Raw genomic sequence first — 16,606 nt, forward strand, 5'->3', positions numbered from 1 at the left:
CGGTGACGGAGACCGTGCCGGAGGAGACGTCACACGCCATCTAACCATTCTTGCACATTTACCCACGCCCCCCATACATCTCAACTCAGGAGGAAGATGAGAGTGAGTGCATGAGGACGAAACCCGTTATGACTCGGTTCTTCTTCCCGTACGTCATGTCTCAGGGTCATTGATTGAATCTGATAAATAGTGGATCCAAGTCGGGACCTTAGATCTCTTTAGAAAATATAAATTATATATTTACATTTTTATTATTTTTAACAATAAAAATATATATATTTTTAATAATAATAATAATAATAATAATAATAATAATAATAATAATAATAATATCTTGTTAAACCATCTTAACCTTGATTCCAAGGCTCATGACAAGCTCTTGGATTAACTCGGAACATCTTACGATAACAAATATTTTGGATCAAAATATCCTAAAAATAAGTAAAAAAATAAAAAAACATCGTATTGTCAATCATCATCGATCAAAAGCGATCCGATTAGAAATCAAGAGCTCAACTATTGATAATTAATTTAAGTATGGTTGCAGAAAATGAATGAAATGTGTACAACCGATGAACCAGTCGTATCTTCTTTGGGTGCAACTGATGCAAGCTAAACCGACGAACGAAATGGACAAGAAGAAATTGTGGAAGAAGGGGATTCGGAGAGAGAAGATGGGATGGTCATGTTTCTCTCTGCAGTCGGGATGAGACATGACAGATCGATCAGTATGAGCGCAGTAATTTGGAGCCTCTCTCTCTCTCTCTCAGTCAAGCTTTCCTTCCAACACACCACCCCTTTCATGCACATTAACGACGAAAGCGAGTCGCCAACTCATTTTGTCGAAGCTGACTTGCGGAGTGCTGCAACCCCCATCGCCTCCTCTGTTGAATGAGTATATGGAATTGTATGAGAAGAACAAGTTGGACTGGGCTACTTTACTTGTGGTGTAGCTGTGTGCATCAAAATATTAGGAAAAAAAAATCTATTCAATCAAAAACCTTAGGTGAATTTAAACTAAATTATATGATGATAATTGATAAGCGGTGCACCTTATTATCGAAGGTATAATGTGTCACTAGATTATTATTTTTGATACCATAACAATAGAGAGAAAAATAATATTAGATTAGATGTACGATGATCAACAGATGAACGCATAGCCTCTCCAACACTTACAACTATAAATAAATTTGATGATTTAATCTACCAGGGAATGGGATAAAGCAGTAAAGAGATAAAAATGATATGAATTCCACAAGCATCAAAACAATAATAATAATAATAATAATAATAAAATGATGGCGAGGACTTGGAAATTAATATTACTGTTTTATACTGCTCCTGCCTGTATATTTTTATATACATACATAATTAAGTAATTTTACAGGGGGAAAAGCGCAAAATTGAGGTCGATGCGGGGCCGCTTCTGCGGAGGCGGAGGAGCCGTCGCCGCCAAGGGCGGTGCCACCTGCGAGTCGCAGCGTGGGCACCGCGGGTTCATCCTCGATATCAGCACATAGGAAAGGCAGCTAGGGCAGCCCGCCGCCACCAGGCTGCCGCCTGCGGAGTCGCAGCCGGCGGACCCCTCCTCCCCGTCACCCCGCCGCTTGATCGACGCCGTCGTGATGGACGACGAAGAGGAGGGCGAGGGTGAGGGCGAGGGCGAGGGCGAGGGGGAGGAGCAGCCGTCCGATGCCTCATGACTCCTCCTCCTCCTCCTCTCCATCCCCATCCTCCGCCGCCGCCGCCGCTGCCGCTGCTGCTCCTCCTCCTTCATCTCCCTGCCGCGCGACTCGCGCTCCGCCCGCTCCAGCGCCCACTTCACTTTCTCGATGGTGCACACGCTCTGGCTCCCGGCGAGCGCCGCCGCTACCGGCTTCGGGCCGTCGTCCGGCAGCCGGTTAAGGTCCTGCGAGTACGAGGAAACATCGACGTGAGCCCAAGACGAGGCGAAGGCGAGAACCACCCACGAAGAACGGGAACCGAGTGCGAACCAGCGGACGGAGGTCGCCACGACAGCCAATGGACGGCTTCGAGCCAGCATCAACGTCTTTGGGTGCCACCGACGTGCATCCGCCGAGGAGATCGAGGGTTATCGGACCCCGCTCCCCCTCCCTCGAGCTCACCTCAACCAACATCGTTCGACAGCAAGAACTCCGGTACTTGGAGACGTAAGAGAAGGGGAGGAGGTGCCAAGAAGAAGGAAGCGGAGTAGATGAAGGATGCGATTGATTGATGTGCTGGGGGAGCGAGGTAGTTAATGAGAGCTGGTGACAGGGCACTGTCAGACAAGGTTAGGGAGCATTAATGGAGGGTTGGAAGGACATGCACGGGACGAGGGACGGGGAAGAGACGGCATTAAATGCTGGGGTTTGGCGGCAAGCAGCGGAGGCATCTGCTGCGCCCCATTTGGTCGCCCCCTTGAAGTGGCGATGGATGCCAACACTCTCCTCCTCCATGAGTTATGTGCAGGCGGTGTCTGCAAACGCTTGGATTCACTTCCCACTGCCATCTTCTTCTTTCTTTCTGTCTGTCTATCTATCTATCTATCTATCTATCTATCTATCTATCTATCATCTTCATCCTGTGGTCCTCCTCATCTCCTCCACCCCCATTCACAATTACTCCTCCACTTCAAATTAAATTACAATAAAAATGATTGCTTATAAGTTGCTTCAAAAGAATTACTTCTCATCCATAATAAGAATATAGACAAAAAATTAATTAATTATTATTCATAAATATTATGTGTGTGAGATGAAAAAAAAACAATGAAGGATTCGAAATATGTGTTTTTTAATAATTAAAAAAATAAATATTATATTAAACAACGTATAAGATGTTCACATATAAACTCAAACCTATAATTTATTACTTGTATTAATAATACAATAACTAATTAGATACTATAAGAGTTTAATGATATATAATTGATTTGACACAATTTAATAGCATAAGATTTTATGTTGTATTAATATCTCATATCTTCATAGATGACTCAAATTTTTGAAAGTTTCGTTATGGTATTCAAATCAGGTGGATAAATTTTAGATGAACCATATCATATCATAATTGATAGTGAGAGATAAGTGAATCATTTAATAACACGTTAATTGATATTTAATATGTACATGTATGTATGTATGTATGTACATATATAATAGCCCTAACTCACTGCAAAATGCCAACAGTTATAGATGTCACATCAACACCACATGAATGTGTGTCCAACATGCATGCTCACGTAAAAATATAATAAAATCATTTAGTGCTTTATAAACTTCCACGTTGTAAAATAAAATAGCCATCAGCATGAGTTTTCACTTTATATATATATATATATATATATATATATATATATATATATATATATATATATATATATATATATATATATATATATATATTGTCATTTTTTTCGCCGATTTGTGCATGTGAATGACAATGCATTAATGAATCAAATGTTAGTTGTCTCTTTGGGGCCCGTGATGGTGCATGTCCTTGTCTTTGCAATTTAAGGCCAAGTAACGTAGTAAAAGGGCCATATGAGAGAGAAAGAGAAAGAGGTCATCCCAAGACTTAATAATAATAATTATTATTAAGTAGTTCAACTCCCATAACTACATGATATATCCATACAACTCTCTCTCTCTCTCTCTCTCTCTCAATAAATTGAATTCACTCTCAACTTTATGTGAGCCGTGATGATAGCCTTGACTCGAGTAGAGTATTCCGTTGGATTTGTCCTCCCCCCCTTCTCTCTCTCTCTCTCTCTCTCTCTAATAGAGATCCTTGGTTCAAGGCAAATGTGACTTGGGGAATGAATGCAAAGGGTTGCCATCATTGAATGCATGAGAGAACTTGGAAGATGGGACTTCCATGTCCAATACATCCCATTCTCTCTCAATAAGAAAAAAATAAAAAATCTTCTTCTTTCCTTGTTCCTATTTCTTGCTAATTTATTATTTTCTTTTTGTCATTTTAACACTTCAACCCAAAAATAAATAAATAAATAAACACAACAACCAATGATTAAAATAACGATTCTTTTCTTACAACTGATATATGATAAATCATCTAAATCTTTACTAGCTAATTACTGTCCTTAAAAACTTATCGAAAATATATTTTTTGTAATATTTAACTTAATAATCAGACAAAGTAGACATAAGATTTAATTCTCAAATTTTCCGGGTGGGACCAACCAATTTAGTCTACCATCCACCTACTACTTGGCCACACGAAATGACAGGATGAGCTCGTGGCAGTAGAACTAACTCCATGATTCGTGATCTATTGATGAGCAGCTCCCATCTGCATTAACGTTCGGTCCCACAGTGTTTAGGCCAAGAGAAGAAGCTCCATCGCTTAGGAGATCCAATCCATTTACCTGACTTCTTAATGACCCTTAAAACTCGATCAATGATATGACAAAAAATGGCAGACTTAGCACAGCCGGACGAGACAGAAGCAGGTAACGGTTGAAGCTCACCCATACCCTGCGATCTCCCGGTCTCCCACATAGCCCCAGTGGCAATGTCAGACGTCATCAAAGGTACAGTCCTACCCTGCAGACAGCTACGTCAGGTAACATCAAACCTCCTCTATAAATACCCCGAAGCCCTGAACAAAAAGGGGGAGGAACTCACTCAGACACAAAACACTCAGAGGCTCTTCTTTTGCCTCATCCACTATCCCTTCCACATCTTTCTCTAACTTGATCGTCGGAGGGGTCGGGCCGAGCTCCCGGCCCGACCTGTGTGCAGGTGCGAGACGGTGTCGCCTCTTCCCGAAGCTGCGGCGGAGCTGCCTCCCGACCCGAATCGTCGACCCGAACCGCCGACCCGACTTGCCGAACCGACCTCCCGACCCGAACCACCGAGCTCGGCCGCCGGGAGACCCCGAGGGACGCCCCCACGGAGATCACCGTCTTCCGGACTCGAACCGAGCCGCGACGGCCCCGAGGCCACGGCTAAAAAAGTTACTTACCGTAACAGAATGACGCTAGAAGGAGGGTCCGGAATGACGGTACGTTAGTCTTCTCCTTGGTTGCTCCACTGCAGTCGACCTGCACTAGCAGCAGCGACCTCTGCGGCTGGTCTTGGCTCCTCGACCCCCCGGCCCCACGGGCGCGACCAGCCCGAGCGCGTCGGCCAATCCGCCCGCATCGGCCCCACGCGCGCGACCAGCCCGAGCGCGTCGGCCAATCCGCCCGCATCGGCCCCACGCGCGCGACCAGCCCGAGGCGCGACCAGCCCGAGCGCGTCGGCCAATCCGCCCGCATCGGCCCCACGCGCGCGACCAGCCCGAGCGCGTCGGCCAATCCGCCCGCATCGGCCCCAAGCGCGCGGCCAGCCCGCGCGTCTCGGCTTCTCAGCCCCCACGCGCGCGGCCAATCCGACCGCGCGCGACCAGCCCCACGCGCGCGGCTCGGCCCCGCGCGCCTCGCCTGCGTCGGCCCCACGCGCGCGGCCAATCCGCCCGCGCGCGACCAGCCCCACGCGCGCGGCTCGGCCTCGCGCGCCTCGCCTGCGTCGGCCCCACGCACGCGGCCAGCCCGCGCGTCCCGGCTCCTCGGTCCCCACGCGCGCGGCTCGGCCCCCGCGCGCCTCCGCCCGCGTCGGCCCATCGGTCCCACGCGCACGGCCCGCTGGTTGCCGGTCTCCGCCAGGGGACACAGCCACTCGATCAAGGGCCAGACGCTCTCGCCGGACGGCGTCGTGGTCCAGATGAGTCGCGGCCGGATCGCGCCCCGCCCGGAGCCGACGTGCTCGCCGTCCACGGGCGAGTACTATGTCGACGCCTCGGGGGGTGATCTCCAGGTCGATGTGTTGAACTGGACGCTAGCCAACGACGGCCTCGCGCCCAAGTCGTGGACCGACTACCTCTACTTGTCGGTCGGCAGCACTCTCTCCAACGCCGGCGTAAGCGGGCAAGCCTTTCACCACGGGCCTCAGATCAGCAATGTCCACGAGCTCGATATGGTCACAGGCAAGGGCGAGCTGATAACATGCTCAGAAGAGCAGAACTCAGAGCTGTTCCATGGAGTTCTCGGTGGTCAGGGACAGTTTGGGATCATCATCAGAGCCCGGATTGCACTGGAGACAGCTCCTCACGGGGTGAGATGGATCCGAGTACTGTACTCCGACTTCGCGGCCTTCACCAGAGACCAGGAGCTCCTCGTCTCGCTCCACAGCGCCCACCGGAGCGAAAGGTTCGACTACATCGAAGGCTTCGTCATCATTGATGAAGGCCTCATCAACAACTGGAGGTCGTCCTTCTTCTCCCCCAAGAACCCTGTTAAGGTAAGCTCTGTTCACTCCAACACGCTGCTGCCTCGCTGCCTCGGCTCCTCGGCCTCACACGCAGCCAGCAAGCAGCCTCGCTGCCTCGGCCCCAGACGCGACCACCCCGCGTCAGCTCTTCGGCTAACGGCACAACATGCTACCTCGGCCCCATGCGCGGCCAGCCCGCGTCAGCTGCTCGGCTGACGGTGCAGCCCGCTGCCTTGACCCTTCGGCCCCATGTGCAGCCAACACGCTGCACGCTGCCTCGGCTCCTCGGCCTCATGTGCAGCGTGTTACTCGGCCTCATGCGCAGCCAACACGCTGCACGCTGCCTCGGCCACTCGGCCTCATGCGCAGCAAGCAGCGCGCTGCCTCGGCTCCTCGGCCTCATGCGCAGCCAACACGCTGCACGCTGCCTCGGCTACTCGGCCTCACGCGCAGCAAGCAGCGCGCTGCCTCGGCCACTCGGCCTCATGCGCAGCAAGCAGCCTCGCTGCCTCGGCCACTCGGCCTCATGCGCAGCCAGCACACTGCCTTGCTCGCTGCCTCGGCCACTCGGCCTCATGCGCAGCAAGTAACACGCTGCCTCGGCCACTCTGCCTCATACGCAGCAAGCTGCCTCGCTGCCTCGGTCACTCGGCCTCATGCGCAGCCAGCAAGCAGCCTCGCTGCCTCGGCCACTCGGCCTCATGCGCAGCCAGCACACTGCCTTGCTGCCTCGTTGCCTCGGCCACTCGGCCTCATGCGCAGCAAGTAGCACGCTGCCTTGCTGCCTCGGCCACTCGGCCTCGTGCGCAGCCAGCAAGCAGCCTCGACCACTCGGCCTTATGCGCAGCCAGCACACTGCCTTGCTGCCTTGCTACCTCGCTGCCTTGGCCACTCGGCCTCATGCGCAGCAAGTAGCACGCTGCCTAGCAGCCTCGCTGCCTCGGCTCCTCGGCCTCATGCGCAGCAAGCAGCACGCTGCCTCGGCCCCTCGGCCCCGTGTGCAGCCAGCACGCTGCCTCGGCCACTCGGCCTCATGCGCAGCAAGCAGCCCACTACCTCGGTCGCAGCCTGCCTGCACCGAGCACCTCGGCAACTCTCTGCCGAAATCCCACCTCAACGCGGCCTGCTCGCCTGAGCGGTGTCCCTCGGTCGCAGCCTGCCTGCACCGAGCACCTCGGCCAATCACTGCCGAGATCTACCTCGGCGCGGCCTGTCCGCCTCTATCGTGTACCTCGGCTGCATGGTGCCCGAGTCCACGTCCTCGCGTCCTGCCCGCCTGCGTCGTGCTACTCGGCCGCATGGCCCTTGCGACCACGCCTGCGCGGTCTGCCCGCCAGCGTCGTGCTCCTCGGTCGCGTAATGCCCGAGACCACACCTGCGCCGCCAGCCGCCTGCGTCGTGCTCCTTGGCTCCATGTTCCCGAGACAGACCAGTGTCGCCAGTACGCCCGCGTCGTGCCCCTCGGCTTCATAAACCCCGAGACACGTCTGCGCGGCCAGCCTGCCCGCGCCGAGCTCCACGGCCCTATCCACCTGGTTCACGCCCCTCGACCGCGGCTTGCCTGCGCCGAACCCCTCAGCTCCATGCTTGCCAAGCCCACCACCACGGTCGCAGCCTGCCTGCACCGAGCACCTTGGCAACTCTCTGTCGAAATCCCACCTCAGCGCGACCTGCCCGCCTGAGCGGTGTACCTCGGTCGCAGCCTGCCTGCACCGAGCACCGCGGCAACTCTCTGCCGAAATCCCACCTCAGCGCGGCCTGCCTGCCTGAGCGGTGTCCCTCGGTCGCAGCCTGCCTGCACCGAGCACCTCGGCCAATCTCTGTCGAGACCCACCTCAGCGCGGCCCGACCGCCTGTCGTGTTCCTCGGCCGCGTGGTGCCCGAGGCCACGTCCTCGCGTCCTGCCCGCCTGATCGTGCTACTCGGTCGCATGGCCCTTGCGACCACGCCTGCGCGGTCTGCCCGCTTGCATCGTGCTCCTCGGTCGCGTAATGCCCGAGACTACACCTGCGTCGCCAGCTGCCTACGTCGTGCTCCTTGGCTCCATGTTCCCGAGACAGACCAGTGCCGCCAGTACGCCCGCGTCGTGCCCCTCGGCTTCATAAACCCCGAGACACGTCTGCACGGCCAGCCTGCCCGCGCCGAACTCCTCGGCCATATCCACTACCATGCCCACCTGGGTTACATCCCTCGGCCGCATCCTGCCTGCGTCGAGTGCCTCGGCTCCATGCTTGCCGAGGCCACCACCTCGGTCGCGTAATGCCCGAGGCCGCCACCTCGGTCGCATAATGCCCGAGGCCTCCTCGGTCGCTTAATGCTTGAGGACACCCCCTTTAGCTCCGTACCATCCCGAGACCACACCTGCGCGGTCACCCCGCCTGCGTCGTGTTCCTCGGCTCTTCGGCTCTACGCCATCCTGAGACCACACCTGCGCGGTCACCCCGCCTGCGTTGTGCTCCTTGGCCCTCGGCTCTACGCTATCCCGAGACCACACCAGCGCGGCCAACCCGCCTGCGTCGTGCTCCTCGGCTCTTCGGCTTTACGCCACCCGAGAACACACCTGCGCGGTCACCCCGCCTGCGTCGTGTTCCTCGGCTCTTCGGCTCTACGCCATCCCGAGACCACACCTGCGCGGTCACCCCGCCTGCGTTGTGCTCCTCGGCCCTCGGCTCTACGCCATCCCGAGACCACACCTGCGCGGTCACCCCGCCTGCGTTGTGCTCCTCGGCCCTCGGCTCTACGCCATCCCGAGACCACACCAGCGCGGCCAACCCGCCTGCGTCGTGCTCCTCGGCTCTTCGGCTTCTCGCCACCCGAGACCACGCCTGCGCGGTCAACCCGCCTGCGTTGTGCTCCACGGCTCTTCGGCTTTATGCCCACCCGAGAACACACCTGCGCGGTCACCCCGCCTGCGTTGTGCTCCTCGGCCCTCGGCTCTACGCCATCCCGAGACCACACCTGCGCGGCCAACCCGCCTGCGTTGTGCTCCTCGGCCCTCGGCTCTACGCCATCCCGAGACCACACCTGCGCGGTCACCCCGCCTGCGTTGTGCTCCTCGGCCCTCGGCTCTACGCCTCCCAAGATCACACCTGCGCGGTCACCCCGCCTGCGTTGTGCTCCTCGGCCCTCGGCTCTACGCCTCTCGAGATCACACCTGCGCGGTCACCCCGCCGGCGTTGTGCTCCTCGACCCTCGGCTCTACGCCTCTCGAGATCACACCTGCGCGGTCACCCCGCCGGCGTTGTGCTCCTCGACCCTCGACTCTACGCCTCTCGAGATCACACCTACGCGGTCACCCCGCCGGCGTTGTGCTCCTCGACCCTCGGCTTTACGCCTCCCGAGACCACACCTGCGCGGTCAAACCGCCTGCGTTGTGCTCCTCGGCCCTCGGCTCTACGCCATCCTGAAACCACACCTGTGCGGTCACCCCGCCTGCGTTGTGCTCCTCGGCCCTCGGCTCTACGACTCCCGAGATCACACCTGCGCGGTCACCCCGCCTGCGTTGTGCTCCTCGGCCCTCGGCTCTACGCCATCCCGAGACCACACCAGTGCGGCCAACCCGCCTGCGTCGTGCTCCTCGGCTCTTCGGCTTTACGCCACCCGAGAACACACCTGCGCGGTCACCCCGCCTGCGTCGTGTTCCTCGGCTCTTCGGCTCTAAGCCATCCCGAGACCGCACCTGCGCGGTCACCACGCCTGCGTTGTGCTCCTCGGCCCTCGGCTCTACGCCATCCTGAGACCACACCTGCGCGGTCACCCCGCCTGCGTTGTGCTCCTCGGCCCTCGGCTCTACGCCATCCCGAGACCACACCAGCGCGGCCAACCCGCCTGCGTCGTGCTCCTCGGCTCTTCGGGTTCACGCCACCCGAGACCACGCCTGCGCGGTCAACCCGCCTGCGTCGTGCTCCACGGCTCTTCGGCTTTACGCCACCCGAGAACACACCTGCGCGGTCACCCCGCCTGCGTTGTGCTCCTCGGCCCTCGGCTCTACGCCATCCCGAGACCACACCTGGGCGGCCAACCCACCTGCGTTGTGCTCCTCGGCCCTCGGCTCTACGCCATCCCGAGACCACACCTGCGCGGTCACCCCGCCTGCGTTGTGCTCCTCGGCCCTCGACTCTACGCCTCCCGAGATCACACCTGCGCGGTCACCCCGCCTGCGTTGTGCTCCTCGGCCCTCGGCTCTACGCCTCTCGAGATCACACCTGCGCGGTCACCCCGCCGGCGTTGTGCTCCTCGACCCTCGGCTCTACGCCTCTCGAGATCACACCTACGCGGTCACCCCGCCGGCGTTGTGCTCCTCGACCCTCGGCTTTACGCCTCCCGAGACCACACTTGCGTGGCCAAACCGCCTGCGTTGTGCTCCTCGGCCCTCGGCTCTACGCCATCCTGAAACCACACCTGCGCGGTCACCCCGCCTGCGTTGTGCTCCTCGGCCCTCGGCTCTACGCCTCCCGAGATCACACCTGCGCGGTCACCCCGCCTGCGTTGTGCTCCTCGGCCCTCGGCTCTACGCCTCTCGAGATCACACCTGCGCGGTCACCCCGCCGGCGTTGTGCTCCTCGACCCTCGGCTTTACGCCTCCCGAGACCACACCTGCGCGGCCAACCCGCCTGCATTGTGCTCCTCGACCCTCGGCTCTACGCCATCCCGGGACCACACCTGCGCGATCACCCCGCCTACGCTGTGCTCCTCAGCCCTCATTGGCTCCGAGTCCAACCCTGCTCGGCTTCCTGACTGAGTTGCGCACCTCGACCCCATGTTGCACGAGACACGTCCGCGCGGCTAGCCCGCCTACGTCATACGCCTCGGATATGCATGACCAGCCCACCTGAAGTAAAAAGCCATGCATCGGACCCCCTGCATGCAAGAACCGACGCATAGCTCCTTTCGGGGGGGGCATATGATATGACAAAAAATGGCAGACCCAGCACAGCCGGACGAGACAGAAGCAGGTAACGGTTGAAGCTCACCCATACCCTACGATCTCCCGGTCTCCCACGTAGCCCCAGTGGCAATGTCAGACGCCACCAAAGGTACAGTCCTGCCCTGCAGACAGCTACGTCAGGTAACATCAAACCTCCTCTATAAATACCCCGAAGCCCTGAACAAAAAGGGGGAGGAACTCACTCAGACACAAAACACTCAGAGGCTCTTCTTCTGCCTCATCCACTATCCCCTCTACATCTTTCTCTAACTGTGTGCATGTGCGAGACGGTGTCGCCTCTTCCCGAAGCTGCGGCGGAGCTGCCTCCCGACCCGAACCGTCGACCCGAACCGCCGACCCGACTTGCCGAACCGACCTCCCGACCCGAACCACCGAGCTCGGCCGTCGGGAGACCCCGAGGGACGCCCCCACGGAGATCACCGCCTTCCGGACCTGAATCGAGCCACGACGGCCCCGAGGCCACGGCTAAAAAAGTTACTTACCGTAACAATCAATTATGTTAACGCATAAGGATTCTCAAGATTAGATCCGCTAAGTAGAATCTTAAGCCGTCTCGATTGGTACTCGGTCTAAATCCATGTTCTATCTGAATCCGACCCGATAACCGCACATTAATGTTTCGGTGTGGACGTATGTCTCGATAGTCAAACAAATGTCGATGATGCGAAGCCATAATTACACCCACGTAATGACATTGTACCACACAACTGCTATATTAATTGGCCACGACCAACATCGAGGTGCTCCATGGAGACCAAAAATGATGGAATAAATATTACCACAAATAAATCATCTTATTACGACTGAGATCATAACCCACGTGCGGATCTTAATGCGCGAATCTGATCCTCCCACGCATTTTGAACTTACGTGATGGACATAAATCAAAGATAGTAAGTACTATTTAGAGTCTTTTTTTACTATTTATAATTTTTAAAAAATAATAAATAATAATAATTTACTATTCATAGTCCCCCTTTTTTTTTCCTTCCCCACATCCTCCTCCTGCTATTGACTCTCTTTACCGCTCGCACACCTTGTCCCCCCATTGTTACTATCGTCGACTCTCCTCATTGTCGTTTGCTACCGATCATTGGCCATGGCTACCATCGTTGTAGCCACCAATTCTCCCATCGTCCATTGTCATCGATCACCGCCTAAGCCTGACTCCTCCACTCCTTGTTACAGTACATGCTTATGTTGTAGACTCTCCCCACTACCCATTGCCATCGATCGGTGACCCCAACCTATCTACCTCTGCACTTGGCAGACTCTGCCCACTGCTCGCCATCTCCTACCACTAACGCTTCCCTTTCCATTGTCGTCGACACCCTTGCCTCGTCATTCAAATTCTTTCAAAAAGGATTGATTCCAAGAGAAAGACATGACCCATAATATGATCATCTTTTTTGATACTCGAAGCACTCGTATTCCAAACATCATCAAGACCACCTAGAATGTGTATCCTTTGGACTCTAACATTATTCGAAATATATATCTTCCGAGTGCTTTTAACACTACATCCTCGGGGTTCTTAACATAAAATGAGAGAATGAAAAATGAAATTGTAAAGGTAAAGAGAAACACACATTCCAATTAGTATCACATGAAGTCTATTTATACATGGTGAACGAGAAGATTTCTTTAACCGAGTAGAGAGATTTCCTCGTGCAATTGACGAAATCTCATCTGCTATATAGTTGAGGAAATCTCTCTCTATTATGCCCTCGCAAGATCAGCTCCTGTCGAGGATACCGATCTTGGACTGATGCAACAAAAATAATTTGCGGGCTAGAGGCTTCGTAAGTGAGTCTGCTAGTTGATTAGCTGTATGGACATGAGAGACACGAAGTTGATATCTGATAACTTGATCTCGCACGAAGTGAAAGTCGATGGCAATATGTTTCATGCGTGAGTGGAATACTAGATTGACACATAAGTAGGTAGCTCCAACATCGTGACGATATATTGTAGGAATATGGGTAGAGCTGACTTTAAGTTCCTTGAGGAGATTTATGACCCAAATGAGTTCAACAGCAGCGATAGCAATTGCACGATATTCAATTTCAGTTGTAGACCGGGCCACTGTCTTTTGCTTCTTAGAACTCCAACTGATTGGATTAGACTCAAGAAAGATGATATACCCTGACGTGGAGGTTCTATCATCAAAGTTTCCTGCCCAATCAGCATCGGCAAGAGCATGGAGATGAAGTGGAGTAGTTTTGCGGAGAAAGTGACCATGATTAAGGGTCCCTTTAAGATACCGTAAAATTCATTTAATTGTATACCAATGTATAGCAGAAGGCTGGTGTATGTATTGAGATAATTTATTGACTGTAAATGAGATATCTGGATGGGTGAGAGCCAAGTACTGTAAGGAACCAAGTACTTGTCGGTATTGAGTTGAGTCCGTGGTAGAGCTGCCATCACATAATTTGAGTGATTCACTAGTAGAGAGAGGAGTAGCAACTTCTTTTGTATCCTGCATATTTGTCTTTTATAATAAGTCTTGAATATACTTTCTCTGTAAGAGGAGGAGACTTAAGGATGTAAATGTTACTTCCATTCCCAGAAAATAGTACAAGAGCCTTAAATCTTTAAGAGAGAATCGATTAGCCAATTGCTTTAAAAATGTCTGAATCTGTAAGGGATCATTGCCTATAACAATAATATCATCTACATATACTAGAAGATATATTGTATTTTTATGTTGTTGTCGTAGGAATAAAGAAGTATCATACTTGTAATTGATGAAGCCAATTGATATCAGAAACGATCTAAGTTTAGTATACCAAGCTCTTGGAGCTTGACGGAGTCCATAAATGGCTTTTTATAATTTGCAGACATATCTCGGATACTGGTGATGAACAAAGCCAGGGGGTTGCTGCATAAAGACATCTTTAGTTAGAGTCCCATGTAAAAAGGCATTGTTAATTTCCAATTATCGTAAGTGCCAGCCTTTGGAGATGACCAAGCTTAGAATAAGCCGAATTATCGTGGGTTTAACTACAGGACTAAAAGTCTCTATAAAGTCAACTCCAGGTCATTGATGAAACCCTTTCGCTATTAATCGTGCTTTATATCGAGCAACGGACCCGTCGGGGTTCCGCTTAATTCGGAAGACCCATTTACACCCGATGATGTTTTGTGTAGGATGAAAAGGTACAAGAGTCCATGTGGAGTTATGGAATAGAGCATCATATTCTTCACACATGGCTTTATGCCAATGAGGAGATTTTTTGGCTTGAGTAATTATGGTGGGTGTTGTCATTGGATGTCTAGGAACTAGAAGTTATGTTATTGGTATGGGTGGTGGAGAGGCATCGACAAGGGTCGAGATAGGCTGAGATATATCAATGGCACTAGATAAAGAAGGTTATTGTATTTCTAAGGATATTACTTCAATAGTAGGGGAGGCTTGTGAAGAAGGAAGAGGAGAAGAAATGGAGGGAGTGGGGAGCTGTTGAACCTGGAGAACAAAAGAGTGTGGATCTTGAAGAAAAGGACTGGATGGTGTGGGAAGAGGTTCGTTTGACGGGATCGATGGAATACTCCAATGATATATATTTGTTGGAGTGACCTACATGGAAGAAGACTCATGGTTTTGAAATGGAAAGGCAGACTCCACAAAAACAACATGATGTGTTAAAGACTTTTTAAGTTTTTGGTTCGTAGCACCGAAAGACATTATGTTCAAGAGAATATCCTATGAAGATGCAAGGTTTAGATCTTGGTGTTATTTTGTGTTGAGCATAGGGACATAGCCATGGATAACATAAACAACCAAATATTCTAAGTTTTTGAAGGTTTGAGAATCTAGAAGATAATTTTTCAAATGGAGACTGGTATTGGAGAACTGGAGTGAAGGTAGACGACAGCTTGAAAGGTGGCAGACCAAAATGTTGTTGGCATGTGATGCAGAAGTGTGAGACCAGTTTCTACGATATGTCGATGTTTACGTTCAGCAGAGCTAACTAGTTGAGGAGTGTGTGGAGGTGACTTAAGGTGTTGGATGCCACAAATAAAGAGATAGGATGTGAAGGCTTGATATTCACCTCCACCATTAGAGTAGACTGTTTTAATTGTAGACTGAAAGAATTTGGAACCAACTTTTTAAATTTAGTGAAGATTATTGAAACTTCTGATTTATGATGAAAATGGTATATCTATGTGTACTTATTAAAATAGTCTACAAAAATAACATAAATTTTAAATTAATCAAAAGATGTGAAGGGGGCATGATAATAAAGAGATTTCAGATTTCCTCAAATGCATAGGAGATGAGATTTCCTCATGCAATTGAGAAAATCTCTCTGCTAAGTTAAAGAAATATTCTCTTTCACCATGTATGTATAAATAGACTTCATACTAATTGGAGTGTGCTTTTCTCTTTACCTTTACAATTTCATTCTTCATTCTCTCATTTTATCGTGGTATCAGAGTAGAGATCAGCAGCGAAAATAGAAGTTTTGATATCACCAATACATACCTCAGGAGCCGTCTTGGACACATGATTCATGACGATCAACCTGTGACCATCACCATATTAATGCATTAATGATATACGATGTATCTATGCACTATATCGTGGGATCAATTTCAAGATTGACTCCGAAAAATATATCATATTGATATATAGACACAAAATGGAGGCCCCGATCCATCACCCGTGGAGACCCATCGTTCATTTTGGTGGTAGAATCAAGTATATCTACATATATGATTATTTAATTTATTTATATATTAAAATTTAAATTATATATAAAATAATCTAATAATTTAAATAATTTTTTGTAAATAATTTAATATTAACGGATGGACGATTCGAAACAAATCGAAATTATGAACCTTGCACAACACTACTCAAAGCCCGAAAAAAATACAATACTATTTTTACCTAATTTACATTAGTTTTGCTAAAACTATACTAAAGGTATATTTATTTTTAAAAATTTATTTCTAACTTAAAAACTCTATCTTAATTTTTTTATTTTTAAATATTTTAAAAAGATTTTATGCCTATTTTATTTTAAGCATGCTACTGTGGGTATGCCTCTATACTTATTATATCGAGCAAGACTCGATATCCGAAATTACAAACCTCGATCAATATAACTTTTTAAAATGTAAAGATTGAAATGATAAACATAACTAACTACATGGAATAATCTATAATTTACCTACATCTTTTGCATCTTTTTTATTAGTATCTAATTGACAAAGCTAAAAAAATGTCTAAGAGCTATGGAGAGAAAGTTATGACTGAAAATAAAGTTCACAAGTGAATGAACTGATTACAAGTATATTACTCTCGAGGGTAAGGAACATCTGTAGAACATGCTTAATTGTGAACCGCACAAAGATTTTACAGGAAACCAAA

At 51.1% G+C, this 16,606-nt stretch overlaps 2 protein-coding genes across 2 annotated transcripts; one reads left to right on the top strand and one right to left on the bottom strand.

The window, feature by feature from the left end:
- Positions 1 to 1,312: 1,312 nt before the first annotated feature.
- LOC135616058 (uncharacterized) lies at positions 1,313 to 2,533 on the bottom strand. The gene is made up of 2 exons (XM_065115223.1): positions 1,998 to 2,533; positions 1,313 to 1,912 (listed from the first exon to the last, which is right to left on the bottom strand). The coding sequence occupies exons 1-2, from the start codon at positions 2,139 to 2,141 to the stop codon at positions 1,385 to 1,387; spliced, it is 672 nt and encodes a 223-aa protein (XP_064971295.1). The 5' UTR covers positions 2,142 to 2,533; the 3' UTR covers positions 1,313 to 1,384.
- Positions 2,534 to 5,732: 3,199 nt separating this feature from the next.
- Positions 5,733 to 6,494, top strand: LOC135618011 (cytokinin dehydrogenase 5-like). The gene has a single exon (XM_065118912.1). The coding sequence runs from the start codon at positions 5,733 to 5,735 to the stop codon at positions 6,492 to 6,494; it is 762 nt and encodes a 253-aa protein (XP_064974984.1).
- The last annotated feature ends 10,112 nt before the right edge of the window (positions 6,495 to 16,606 follow it).

This window comes from Musa acuminata, chromosome BXJ2-7 (genome assembly GCF_036884655.1).
Source record: "Musa acuminata AAA Group cultivar baxijiao chromosome BXJ2-7, Cavendish_Baxijiao_AAA, whole genome shotgun sequence".
NCBI classification, from domain to species: Eukaryota; Viridiplantae; Streptophyta; class Magnoliopsida; order Zingiberales; family Musaceae; genus Musa; species Musa acuminata.